The sequence below is a fragment of the Sarcophilus harrisii genome, chromosome 1 (genome assembly GCF_902635505.1).
Source record: "Sarcophilus harrisii chromosome 1, mSarHar1.11, whole genome shotgun sequence".
NCBI lineage: Eukaryota > Metazoa > Chordata > Mammalia > Dasyuromorphia > Dasyuridae > Sarcophilus > Sarcophilus harrisii.
This window is the reverse complement of record NC_045426.1, coordinates 684,760,175-684,774,162: the sequence shown is the minus strand read 5'-3', so window position 1 is coordinate 684,774,162 and position 13,988 is coordinate 684,760,175. Positions and strand designations below refer to the sequence as shown.

General features: G+C 39.3%; 1 protein-coding gene across 1 annotated transcript in view; it reads left to right on the top strand.

Annotated features, from left to right (window-relative positions):
• The first annotated feature begins 485 nt into the window (after window positions 1-485).
• ATP6V0A2 (ATPase H+ transporting V0 subunit a2) overlaps window positions 486-13,988 on the top strand; it is a 38,504-nt gene continuing 25,001 nt past the window's right edge. The window contains exons 1-6 of the mRNA XM_031948438.1: window positions 486-1,357; window positions 5,874-5,952; window positions 7,143-7,240; window positions 8,561-8,698; window positions 10,099-10,187; window positions 11,382-11,508. Coding sequence (XP_031804298.1) covers window positions 1,241-1,357; window positions 5,874-5,952; window positions 7,143-7,240; window positions 8,561-8,698; window positions 10,099-10,187; window positions 11,382-11,508 — 648 coding nt within the window. The 5' untranslated portion in view covers window positions 486-1,240. The remainder of the gene's footprint in view (window positions 1,358-5,873; window positions 5,953-7,142; window positions 7,241-8,560; window positions 8,699-10,098; window positions 10,188-11,381; window positions 11,509-13,988) is intronic.

Genomic DNA, 13,988 nt, shown 5'->3' with positions numbered 1-13,988 from the left:
TCTGAAGGCACGGGGTTGGGGCCTTCCTTTGCAGCCCAACCTTGTACACAGTAGGCACTTAATGCATGCTTATTCCGAAGCATCCCGGCGGTGGAAGTTAAGCTTCTTGAGGGAGGTGGTTTTTTTGGTTGTTGTTGTTATTCCCAGTACACGGTAGTCGCTTAATAAAAGCTCGATGAAGCAATGTATCTCCCCCTCCCCCCCCAACCAAGCTCCCTTCGAAGGGAGGGGCTTAAACTACCACAACATTCTCAGCACGCGACATGGGGCTTGGCTTGCAGTAAGCACTTACTAAGTGCAGGCTGCCAAAGCATGTAAGGCCCGGGAGGCCTCCCCTGTGCCTCCCGGGGCGGGACGGGGTGCCGCAGCATCCTGGGGCACCCCTCCCCCTCCCCCGGGGAGCCCGGGCCCTCCGAAGGGAGGCACTGTGCCATTTTCGTTTGCGTCCTTGGCCCTGCCCCTCTTGGGTTCATCCAACATTTATTAGGCAACGCGGCACCGAAATAATGTCTGATTAGTGGATTCTTCGAGAAAGGAGTCTGCGCGCTACTCGCTGCGCGCCCCTCCCCCAGTTTAGGCGGAAAGGTCCCGGCGCTTTGATTTTTGCTTCAACTTCCCGCGAGAAAAAAAGAGCCGCTTAAGAGACGCGCGCTGCCTGGGACTCGAACCCGCGGACCTGGCCCTGGGGCAATCCCGCTCGTATCCTTGAACGTCCGGCCCGAGCGGGAAGCCCACGACCCCGGTTTGAAACTCTGGGAGGCCTTCCGGGAGGATACCTCCCCAGGTAGGCGAGGAGGCTCCGCCCCTGACTGCGCAAGCCTCCATTAAGGAGCCCCCGGCAAAAAGGGGCCGGTCTCGCGCGCTCCCGCGCCGCGCTTGGCCCTCCTCCAGCCCGCCCCGCCCCGCTGCGGGAAGGGGGCGTGCCCGTCGAGTTCGGGAGCAACGTCAGTCGCCCGCCCCCGAGGGGACCCGGAAGCGGAACCGGCGGTTCCGCCGCGGGGGGCGGGGCCAGGCTGGCGTTAGAGGAGGCGGCAGCGGCTGAGGAGGCCCCAGTTGACTGAGTAGCTGCAGCGGCGGAGGCTGCAGCCTGGGGGCGGAGAAGAAGCCTCGCGGAGGCAGGGGGGCGGGCGGGCCCATGGTGCGAGGCCGCCGCGAGGAGGCCGCCGCGGGAGAAGCGCCGGGCTGAGAGCGAGCACGGCCGCGCCGGCCGGCCAGGCCTCGCGGGACCCCGCGCCGAGCCATGGGCTCCCTGTTCCGCAGCGAGGCCATGTGCCTGGCGCAGCTCTTCCTGCAGTCCGGGACCGCGTACGAGTGTCTCAGCGCCCTCGGAGAGAAGGGCCTGGCCCAGTTTCGGGACGTGAGTATCCGGGCCGGGGGGCGGGGCAGGTGGGTATTCCGGCGAGCGCCCCGCCCTCGGCCTCTGTGCTGGTCCTGCGATGCTGGGGTCTTTCTGGGCCTCAGGCTCCTCCTCTGCGAGGGGGGGCGGCGCTGGGCCACCGCCACGGCCGATCCTTGGACTACCCTGCACTTCAGGGTCTATTTTGAAGTGTGTCTTGGCTAAGCGCCCGACATGTACCTACGAGACTGTGGTCCTCCTGGGCCTCTGGATCTTCATTAAAGTGTGCCAGTTTCGTGCCTGCGAGAATGGGACCTCCCTAGGCCTCAATTTCCTTGCTTGTAAAGTGAGGGGGAGCTAGATTTGTAGCGACGAGACTGTGATCCCCCTGGGCCTCGGGGCCCTCAGTCGGCGGGCCTGTGCACCACCCGCTGTGAGCCCTGCACCAGCCTCCCCTGGAGACTCGGCCTTTGCTGGCGGTGCTCCCGGGAAGGGGGCGCGGTGCTCCCGGGAAGGGGGCGCGGTGCTCCCGGGAAGGGGGCGCGGTGCTCCCGGGAAGGGGGCGCGGTGCTCCCGGGAAGGGGGCGCGGTGCTCCCGGGAAGGGGGCGCGGTGCCCACTAGCTGTAGACGGCCCCGGGCCCGACCGGCCCGCCCAGGGAGAGGGTCCCTTGTCCGAGGGTGCGGGCTCTGGGGGACCCGTCCAGATCCTACCTTCCTGGGCCTCTGGTCTTGTTCTACGATGTTGTGCCTGCAGCCCAGGCTGCCCAAAGGCTGGTGTGCTGATTTTTCCCTTTCAGCAGATATTTAATTATTTTCTCTTTATTTAATATGCCATTTCCCCCCTCCGGTTGTATGTTAAACAATTTTCTCAACATTTGTTTTTAAAACTTCTGAGTTCCAGATTTTCTCTCTTCCTCTCTCCTCGCTGAGAAGGCACAAGCTGTGTAAAACATTTCCATAAAACTCATGGTGTGAAAGGAAACGTAGATCTTCACCTCTCCACCTCAACCCCCCCCCCCAAAAAAAAAACAAACAAACAAACAAACAAACACAAAATCCTCAAGAAAAATGAAGCTTAAAAAAGTTTTCAGCAGATATTTATAAGGGTCTGCCGGGTGCAAAGCATTGCGCTAGTATCTAGTAATCTGTCAAAATACCCTGGGTCTTCTGGGCCCTTCATGGTCTATGCTAGCATTCAGCGTTGTGGTTGCTCTTTGCTGAGAAGCTCAACCACTCTGTGGCCCTAGTGCAAATAGAGTTATCTTTGTTTTTCCAGGGTGGAATGTGAATTTCAGGAAGGATGGCTGTTTAACTGATAAGTCACTTCCCTCCAAGCCTGTTTTGTCATTAAGGCCACATAACCAGTAAGTGGCTGGACCAGAACTGGAACACAGGCCTTCTCACTATTTTCATTTGGTCTCCTTGCTCTAAGATCTGGAGTTGGTGCTTAATGATTTTTTAAGACCCTTTTAAAAACTCTAGTAGTTTAATGCCCTTTGACTTTGTCCTTCTGTAAACTTGAGTTATCTAGCAACGTTTGTTAATTAGGGCAAAAGTTTTCCTGATTTCAAGTAGTTGGCACCGTTTTAGGGAAAAGTGTCTTCAGTCAACCACAACGGCCTTGGGAAAAAGAATGTTTTCATAATATTGTGTTCTGGTGGACTTAGCAGAATAAATAATAGCCTGCAAAATGTATCCTCACGTAATTGATTGAATTGATCAATGGCAAAGTTTTGTAGTATTGTACATTTAAATATAGAAAATGTTTTAGTTTAAAAACTTCTGTTTATGTCTACTCACAAGTTTTTGGTAATAAAATGACACTTGCAGCTGAATAGGTTTGTGAGGGATATAGAAGACCCTTACCCAAAATGACTCCTCAGAGATCACTCAGTAGAAGGCAGAAAAGTTGTTTATTGAAAACCTCCGGAGCATGAGCCGTCCCATCACGAGATAAGAAAAAGGGCTAAAGAAGTAGTAAAGATACATAGCTTTTATACAAGAAATTACATCACAAGTAAGAGAGCATTGAGAAGGGGAGGGGGAGGCATCTAATTGGTTGTTCCTATTTGGGGAGATTGGAATGGAAGGTTTCTGTTTCCCCCAAAATCTCCTGATTTCAAGGAAACAAAGTCAGGCCTTTAGGCTTAATCAAGCAGACAGTGGTCCAGCTAATAGACTAAATATCGATAAATGTCAAATACCAATAAATGTCATCAGCTCAAGTTAAGTAAATATGTTTCTAGCTGGCCAAGGCTGAAGTAGATATGAGCCTGCACATATTATACAGGTCATAGGGGAAACACAGAAATAATGAAAATAAAATACAGAAAAAGAATTCATACATCCCTGTAAGTTCTTCACCTTCTCTCTCTATTCCATACAGGTTTGAATTTTGTAAATATTTATAGAATTTATAAAATTTTATGACATTAGATAGAATTTTGTAAATGTCAGAGGGCTTATATCCAATTCATTTCATTGTTTTACCAAATGATTTAAATTCAGTTAATCAGAGATGGAGGCTGGGAAACAGCTGTTTTATATTCTTTAGAACTAGAATTTTATTCATCAAAAGACTGCTCCTGTTCACTCAGATTTTGGCAGTGAAATGATAATAGCCTTTGAAAAAGCATTAGTAGCTTGAGAGCCAAATCCAAGATTATATAATTTGGGTCATAGATCATTTCTATTTACAAACATGAAGACTGAATTGAAGTTGATAAATACTGCAAAAAGGCCTGTGCTTTTAAGAAAACAAACATAACAGGATTAATTTTATAATATTAGAGTAGTTGTGGATAATAATAATATTAGCTCATAGTTATATACAAAGCTACTTCTACAACCTGCTTGCCTTTCATGCATGATATTAAACCTTGAGAATTAAAGTTGTCAGAGAGACAAAGTGATAAAAGTCCTATATGACCTGTAAGGCCCCTTCTAGCTCTAGATATATGGTCTTATGACTGAGCTCTAATATACTGGAATAGTTTCACCAAATATTTTTTTTGTGATTCACCATAAAATAGGAATGATATTTTCTTGTTAAAGTCTGCTAGCTTCAGGATAGAATTTGAAGGTGTATGGCTATATCTCAGTGAAAAGCAGCATTTTGGATAAACAACACTGACTGCAATTGCTTCTTATACTTTTGCTTTTGAAAGAATAAATTGTCTTAGGAATTCAGAGATCTGAAATAGTTACCTAAACATGTGTAATTTAAAAAAAACAAATGTGAAGTCAGGAATCATAGCAGAAGTAGAATTGAAAGTTAGTTTAAAAACTGATAAAGTGTAGAGCCTTGAAGTGTGTTGATTTCTGTTTGCACTTTGGCTTCTGAAAGTATTTTCTTTATTGCTGTAAGACAAATAGCTCTATTGGCTCAGTCATTGCCTCATTAGAGGGCAGCGGGTGTGATAGAGTGGGAAGAGCACTGACTTTTGGAGTTAGAAGGCTTCTATTGAAATCCTGAATCCAAACCTTAATTTTGGCATGAATTTGGAAAAGTCATTTAGCATTGTGTGATTGCGAATTCAGATCTGGGTAAGCCTGGGCCTGTCACCACCACACTGCCTTCTTCAGTTGTCTCATCTGCCAATTAGGCATAACTTCTGCCTCCCAGGGATGATATTTCTCAAGCATTTTGCAAACGTGCCATAAAAAGGCTAGCTATTATTGCTCTTATTACTAATGTTAACGTTCCAGAGTCCCTGAACTCCAGCATCCTCATTTGTAACTTTATGCCTGATGCATGTCTACTCACAAGTTTTGGGTAGATGGCTGTCTGATGGATCTATCCCATAACAGTGATGGGACCATGGCTAAGTCACTTACCTTCTTAGGAATCAGGGAAGTCACATGAAGTGTTGCTCTGATTTAACTGGGAGTTTTCCATACTTTGATTCCTTACCACACTGATAAAAATCAAAAGCAACCAATGTTTATAGCTCTGTAAGCTTTGGAGGCATTTTGCATTATATCTTTTCATTCAATTCTTCCAATACCCTACAAGGTAGGTTCTTATGGGTCAGAACACTGATACTCAGAGAAGTTGTGATAGTCAGCAAAGCTTTGTGTGTTCATGCATGGGGGTGCTTAGTGGTCAGGTTTTTCTTGACTCTAATCTCACTTATCATTTATCCCATATTATCTTAGTCTTTTTTTTTTTTTTTTCATAATTCCCTCCCCCCCCCCCCCCCCCCCAATAACAAGCATTTATTATGTTCTTCACATCCTGTCTGTAACCCCACTCCCTCCTTAACGATGGGGGAATGAGAACTCTCACAGATACATAGAGGCAAGCCAGACAGATCCCCATGTTTCCCATATCTGAATATTTCCATTCCTGTTCTTATACATGTTTGTAAGGAACTGCTTCAAATCCAAGGTGCTATATTAATGTGAGTGGCTGCTGTTATTTTTCTCTAGAGGTTTTGATAGCATAGCCCTGGAGGGATGGGAGAACTTTCCTTTAGTCTAGGCATTGAATGCTTATTGGGTGTTTGATGAGATTTTTTTCCTTCTTCCCTTTAGCTCAACCAAAATGTAAGCGCTTTTCAGAGAAAATTTGTTGGGGAGGTGAAGCGGTGTGAAGAGCTTGAACGAATACTGGGTAAGTTTTCATCTTGTTTAACTTCAGAATTGTATGAAGGCAGAGACGAGAGGGAGGCTGAGGGGATGAATTGGAGAGATCTATCATCATCATGATGTTTTTGAGAGTGTTCTAGACAGCCATGAGTTCTAGACAGCCATGGGTTTTCATTGCCCTTTGATTCCTGTTCACAGAACTTCCTCACAGTTTTACTGGGAATAGCTCCTCAGCAGCGGATCTGCAGTGATAACTTTCTGTTTTGACACATTCAACAGTCACAACAGACTAGGCCTCTTCTCCAAAATACTTTCCTCACAAAACATTAAATCAAACCACCTTACAGCTGGTGGCACATGTGCCTTCCACTTCTGATGTTTAGGGTCTGCTAACAGAAACTAGGATATATGTTTTAACAATAGTAGTTTGGTACTAGCATTGTCCAGTATGTTGGATGGGTATGATATGCTCTGTTGGAATCTGTTGGGAGGTACTGATAAACTGAGGATTTCAGCACTTGCTGTGCTAGGGATGAGGCCTTTGACATGCATGAGAGTCGGTGTGGCCTGCCCTCATCAAGTACATGGTCTAGTAGAGCAAATCTTAAACTGAAGGTCATGACCCCATGTGGCTTAATGTAACTGAATGTGGAGGTCGTGAAATTATGATTTATCACCAGTAAATATTTGATTTATATCTGTATTTTATATATCTACGTACCCAGAGGTGTGTAAAAATTTCTTTGGTTAAAATGGATCACGAGTGAAAAAAGTTTAAGAAATCTTAAAGTAGAGGATTGTGACAGACAGAATTCTGATGTAAGATAATACGTAACCCTATAAAACATTTTAAGCCTTGGGTACCAAAAGAGTCTGAGGTGGGAGAGGTCATTCACAATGGGTGGAGGAGAAGGGAAAAAGAGGAGAGATTGGGAACCTTCCTTGGGGAAAGTGATATTTAACTTGTAACCAGACTCACACTTTTGCTGAATGCATATTGCTATCTCTGTTTATTTTCTGGACTTATAAATAGGACCAGGCTATTTGATAGGATTCTGGGGAAGATATTCATCCTTTGATGATTTAGATTTTTTTTGGCTCAAGAAAGAAGGCTTGGGTGTAAAAATGTTTTGATTTATCACTTAAACATGTGAATATTGTTTTTTGTAAATTTAAACATATTGAATTTGATCAAAATTTCTTTGCTTCCTTTAGCATATTTAGTGCAAGAAATTAAAAAAGCTGATATTCCCCTTCCTGATGGAGATACCAGTCCTCCTGCCCCACCTTTTAAACAAGTTTTGGAAATGCAGGTAATTTTTTCCCAATAAGATTATTGAATTTAACTCTTAAGTTTTTCATATCCCATAATAAATTAGAAAACTACATTAGTCAGTTCTTACTCATTTGATTATTTAATACATTAATCAAGATAAATATTAATTATAGGCCAGTTTTCCCTTTTCCATCAAGCACACTTCAACTTTTTTCCAAAGTATTTTCTTTTTAATTTTATAGATTCTTAAGTAAGTTTTTTATTTTCAATTACATATAAAAGCAATTTTTAATATGTGTGTGTGTGTGTATACATAACTGTACATTATTAGCTGTTAGGTTTATGCTTTCACCACTTCAGACTTCCCTGAATATTCAGAGGATCATATCTCAGTTCTTTATTTGCTTAGAAAGTAGTTATCATTATCGTCACTTCTGGGATTGCTTTATTTTGTCAGGTCTAAAGAAAGTCATTGGAACCCTAGTGTATGATTGCAGAAAGAGTGTCAGTCAGTGTAGGATGCTGCAAAGAGCTTGGGACCAGCCTGATTTTGAGACTAAACCTGCCTCTGAAACTGATGACTTGCTTGTTTGACTTTGGACAAGTCACTTTATCTTCCAGGGTCTCAGTTTCTACATCTTTAAAATGAGAGAGTGGCCCTAGCTGACCTCAGAGGTCCCTTCAAACTCCAGATCTATGATCTTATGACTTGTGAATTATATAATTATGTGGAAGAATATTGTAACCAAAGTATAGGTTGGTGTGACATTCGTAATAATTGAATGCTGATGGAGATTTACTAGGAAAGTTTGTGTCAATAAGAATGCAAGGTAAATTCAGGCATTTGTTTTGAATTGTTCTTCCAGAATTTACTGCTTAAACATTTTCAAAGGATTTTTACTATGTTTTTGATTAATATCAGAAATAAGTAAATATGAAGAATTGAAAAAGGAAGGTGCGTTCTAAGCTTGATAACTTGAAACAATAGAAAGGAAAACCCCACAAATGATTAGGAAGTTTGAGATCAAAGTTCAACTGGTTATCCTGTTATTCAGAATACTGAAGAATAGCAGTCAGCTGATCTGACTTCATGAGAGTAAAAAGTATTTTCATTAATTAAGTGAATAGGAAATAATTACTGACTGAAATATTTCCATAGACAGTCAACAAATCCATATTAAACACTTCCTATATACCATGCACCTACTATGTATCAAGCACAGAATGGAGGGGACTAAATCTAAGAAAACTGTAACGATAGGAAGGAGCAAGGTTAAGTAGGGCAGGGAAAGGGTGACATGGTCAGACCTGAGCTGTTCAAAAATCTAAATAACTTAATTTTCATTTTTATTTCTAGGAACAATTGCAGAAACTGGAGGTTGAATTGAGAGAAGTCACCAAGAACAAAGAAAAACTGAGAAAAAACCTACTTGAGCTGATTGAGTATACGCACATGTTAAGAGTGACCAAAACCTTTGTTAAAAGGAACATAGAGGTACTGAATTCAGTTCAATACAATTCAACAAGTATTGGGTACCCATCATATGCCAAGCTCTGGACCGGGTGATTCAGTCCTTGTTTACTCTGGAGCTTACCTTTAATACCAGGCACAGATTCTATAGAATGTAGCACATGTTCTTTTAGAGGACAAATTCAGAATACAAAAACTTAACAAGATTTTGCAAGATGGGTAGACATTAGTTAACATAGTAATTGAGAAAGTGTATATTTTAATTGAAATTTGAAATGAACTTTTTTTCTTTTCTTTTTTTTTTTTTTCCACTTTTCCAGTATGTATTTACTCTATGTAAAGGAAGAACAAAATATCATTTGAGGAAATCTATTTCTAGATATTAGATATTTAATTCTCATAATTTTTGCTAAGTTGAATGCCATATTGAATCCCATTTCATACCAAAAAGTTTATTTTCATGTGCATATACTTATTTTATGTCTTTTGTAGCAAATACACAGACATTATTAAAAAATTCATATATTCTAAACTGATTTCATTTTCATTGAAGAATAGTTTAGTACTATGGGTAAAAATAATATGAACAGAGGATTGTTATGACAAACTGAAATCTGCCTTTTTTTGTTTTACAATTGGCCTAATGAAGTTAAAAGATTGGTTAACGTTTACTTTTTCAGCAGACTTGCTGAGTTGTATCTCAAAAATGGGTTGTTTTAGGTACAGCTGAGCCTAAAATGTTCTGTGATACTCTAAAAACTTGTTTGATATCCTGATATAAGGTAGTTTTCATGATGAGGCAGCATAGTAATAATGGATAGGATGCCGAGTTCCAAGGGAAATAGACCTCAGATCTTTGAGGTGCTCTAGGTCTCAGTTCCCTCACCTGTAAAATAAGGATGATAATTCCTATAATACTTTTGTCATAGGGTTATTGTGAAGCTCAAATGAACTAATGTAAGAAAGATTCTTTGCAGTTCTTAAAGTGAAGCTATACCAATCCATACTTTCCTGGTTATGTGTGTATGGCCAAGTCACATCACTTCTTGAGATCAATCAGCAAGGATTTTAAGTACTTGCTGTATATTGGGCCCTGGACCAGGTATTGGAGATACAAAAACTTAGATGAAACCATTTCTTTAGGAGCTTAACTTTCTATCACAGGAAACAACATTTGCATCTGTAATACGGACAAGGTTTATACAAAATCCATGCAAGGTAATTTGAAGGAGAAAGAACAACTCCCTAGCTATAAGTTAACTGATGATTGCTGATCTGCATCAGTGAAAGAAATTCTTATGCTGGAAGTTCATTTCAGTGGAAAAAAAAAGTCCATTGTCTCCATTCCTTTATTATTATTATTATTATTTACAAAATCTTAACTAAAATGTCTGTAAATGGTATTCTTATCTGTCTTTTTGTAGTTTGAACCCAGTTATGAAGAATTTCCTTCTTTAGAAAAGGATTCTTTGTTGGATTACAACTGTATGCAGAGACTGGGTGCAAAATTGGGGTATGTAGTGCTTAGGTTCAAATTTCTTGTAAAGGGAAAATGGGTTCTATCTAATAATTGAATCTCATTTAAAAGTTAAGATTAAATGGAAATATTTTTAAAAAGGATTTTAAAAAAGGACAATTAACCTATATCAGATTGTTTGCTGTCTGGGAGCAGGGGGAGGGAAAGAAGGGAAGGAGAAGAATTTGGGAAAGAAACAAAAATGAATGCCGAAAACTATCTACATGCACTTGGAAAAATAAAATATTGAGAAAAATTTTAAAAATTAAAAAGCAGATTAAAAACTAATTAAATGAAACAAATATAAGAAAACATTGTAGTATTTTATGCATTTATTTCATTTGAATTGAATAAACTTTGTTGCTTTTTTATCATTTAATAAAGTAAATCAGAAGGTATCAGTTTTCTTACATATTTATATCCACACTCTTATTTTGTCTCCTGTAATTTCTTTTGTTTGTCCATTAGCTAAGAATCTTTATCTTCACCATAATTGTAATATCACATTCCACTATTTTCTTATTTTTAGATATATTTTTTGTGTTTAAATCATTGATCTAAGTGGAATTTATTTTGGTGTCATAAGCCGCAGCTCTGATACTATTTTTTATTTATTATTGTGTAACAACTTCTTTTCTTGATATTGGATTCATCACTAGTTTCTAATAGGCCATTGGTTCTAAATCTGGATGATAGAATCTGTTTGACCTTTTAACCTACTTTTTAATTAAACTTAGATAATTATAGTATAATTTGAATCTGGAAATACAAAATCTCCTTCATTCTTTTGTCTTGCAATTCTTATGTTTCTTTTTCCTGTAAAATTTTTTCTTTATCACTTTCTTAATCAGTAAAATATCTTACAAATATTTTATTTGGTATTATAGATATGGATGGTCTGTTACTGGACCTGTATTTGACAAGGTCTTGACCAAGCCATGACAAAGTTCTGAAGTAGAATATATACATGAAGGGTGAACCTCAAAGTTCTCTTGAAGAAATGAGCTTCTCTGATTGATTCTTTACACTAGCAAAATGAACCTGGCCCCCTTTCATCAGTGGTTCCATAGGCATACAATACTTTTCCAGTGCTGAAGTTATGTTATATAGTTCAGGGACATTGATAGTCCATGTTTATTTGTTATGTAATTTAACAATTTTGTTAAGTAATCATTCTGTATTGTTTCCTAGATTTGTGTCTGGTTTAATTCACCAAACAAAAGTTGAAGCATTTGAAAAAATGTTGTGGAGAGTTTGTAAAGGGTATACCATTGTGACTCATGCAGAACTGGATGAGTGCCTTGAAGATCCTGAGACAGTGAGTGAATGTTGTGATTGTCTTTTCTTGGGTCTGTATTTTTCAAATGCAAGTATTTAAATGGCTACATTTCTTAAGATGAGACTTACATGAACTTTATATAAATAGATTTGCCTTTTACTTGCCTGCCTCTTTTCTCTTCCTTAATGGTTTATTGTTTTCCTTCTCCTTTCAAAGTCACATCATAAGAGTCCATAGGTCTAGAATTAAAAGAGCCATTAGAGGCCATTTAGTCCAACTTTACTTTATTATGATTTAAAAAAAAAATTTATTTTGAACTTAAACACCAAAAAACATTTCCCTTTAAACAGCAGGGGCATTTAGAAATTTGCATATGAAATCTTGAATCTCTGTTTCATACCACTTGCTTTTTTTTAAAAGAAAAGTATATAATTTCATGTTACTTTAAAATCTATCTTGCCTGTCTGTTTCCTTTTGTTTTATGGATTTAAAAAAAGTATTACCATTGCCCCCCCCCCGCCCTTTTTTTTTTTTCCACTATTGCTAATATCTCTCTCTCTCTACCTCAGCCTCTCTCTATCCTCAATTTAAAAGCTCAGAGAAGGAAAGAGAAGAAAAAAAACTTTCCTGTTACAAATAAATAGTTTAGCTAAAGAAATCCGTGGTCAAATTAACAAGCATATATAAATACCTGCTTTGTGCCAGGTACCCTGCGAAGTGCTGGGAATAAAAGGCAAAAATAGTTCTTATTGGCAAGGAGTTAACAGTCTAAGAGGAGAGAGAACATGCAAAGTTATGTAAAAATTTTATTTTTATGCACACACACATATACACTCACACATGCACACACACAGAGAGAGAAATAAATTGGAGATAATCACTAGAGTGGAGAAAGAATTGGCAAACCATTCCAGTTTCTTTGCTGAGAAAACCCCAAATGGAGTCTCAAAGAATTGGACACAACTGAACAATAAAAAATCAATAGAAAGGAGCATTAGCATTTAGCATTAAGGGAATTTGGGAAAGACTTCTTGTGGTTGGTACTATATTATCTGGGACTTGAAGAAAAACAGGAAATTCTGGAGACAGAAATGAAGGCGGAGAAAATTCTGTGCATGCAGCACAGCCAATGAAAATGTCTGTAGGCAGGAGATGGAGTTAGGTGGAGCAAGGGGCCAATGATACTGAGTCATGGAGTAAAGTATAAGAAGATTAAAGTTAGCACTGGGCTAATTTATGGAAGGCTTTCAAGGCCAAACAAATCACATAGCCACACACCCATGCGTACATGTGCCTCTTTTTGCACCTTGAATCAGTTCTCAGTCAGAAGATGGGTAATATATTTCATCATCTGTCCTTTGAGGGTATGGTTAGTCATTACACTGATCTGAAGTTCTTAATACTTTGAAGTTTTTCAAAATTTCATTTCATTACAACATTGATATCTTTGTATAAATTATTCTTGTGTTGATTTTACTCTGCAACAATTAATAGTATTCAGAGTTCTCTAAAGTTTTTTTGGTCATTTTTTATAGTGCAGTAATATTTCATTATATTTATATCACAGTTTATTCTCTAATTGATGGACATCCTCTTAGATCCTAGCTTTATTTATTTATTTATTTAACTTTTTAATACATTATTCAGTATCAGGAAATTTATTTTTATTATGACTATTCCCTCCCTGTATTATTTTCCTTCTTAGCCTCTTTCGCTTTCCTATCCTCGGTTTAAACTCTGTTGAATTTGGTGTATTTCTATATCTATATATCTTGTGTTCAACCCTCTTTTGTCTTTTTCATTTAAGAATGAGGGTAAGTTGAGCCTCACTTCCCTTCCCCCTTCATCTTTATGTATTTACTCTTTTCAGTGCCCCAGTTATGGGAAATAGCAGGTTTTACTCTCTTGTTTTTTCTTTCTTCACTAATATAATCCTTTTTTTTTTTTTTTTTCTACTTTTTCCATTTTAAAACTCAGAATTATTTTCTCCTCCCCCAATTTTTTTTGTTTTAAATTTAATTCCTTCAATGTCCTTTGGGAACATTAAGATTCTAGAGGGATACTTGTTTTCCTCTCCCACTATTAGAATATTAGTTAGCACGTCATCATCTTATTTCCCCTTTTAGTTGTTTTTATAAAATTCCTCCTCTTGGTCTCTGTGGACTCTTGTATTTGTATTTCAGAGTTCCTACTCAACTCTTTTCTTGGGTCTTTTCATCAGAAATGCTTGAAAATTCTCTATTTTCTTGAAAGCCCTATTTTTTCTATAAGAGATGATACCTTATTTCTTACTGTAAAGTAATACTATTTTTGACTTTGTAATACTGTATTGCAAGATTTCCTCATTTTTACTAGAAGTTGGCAAGTTTGTGTGATCTTGACTGCTTCTTGGAAACTTTAAATGCTTCCTTCTGGCTGCTTAAAAGTATTTTTTCTTTGGCATGGGAGTCCTAGATTTGACTGTAACATTTCTAAGGATTTTCCTTTTGGGATTTCTTTCTCTCTTCAGTTTGTCCTCT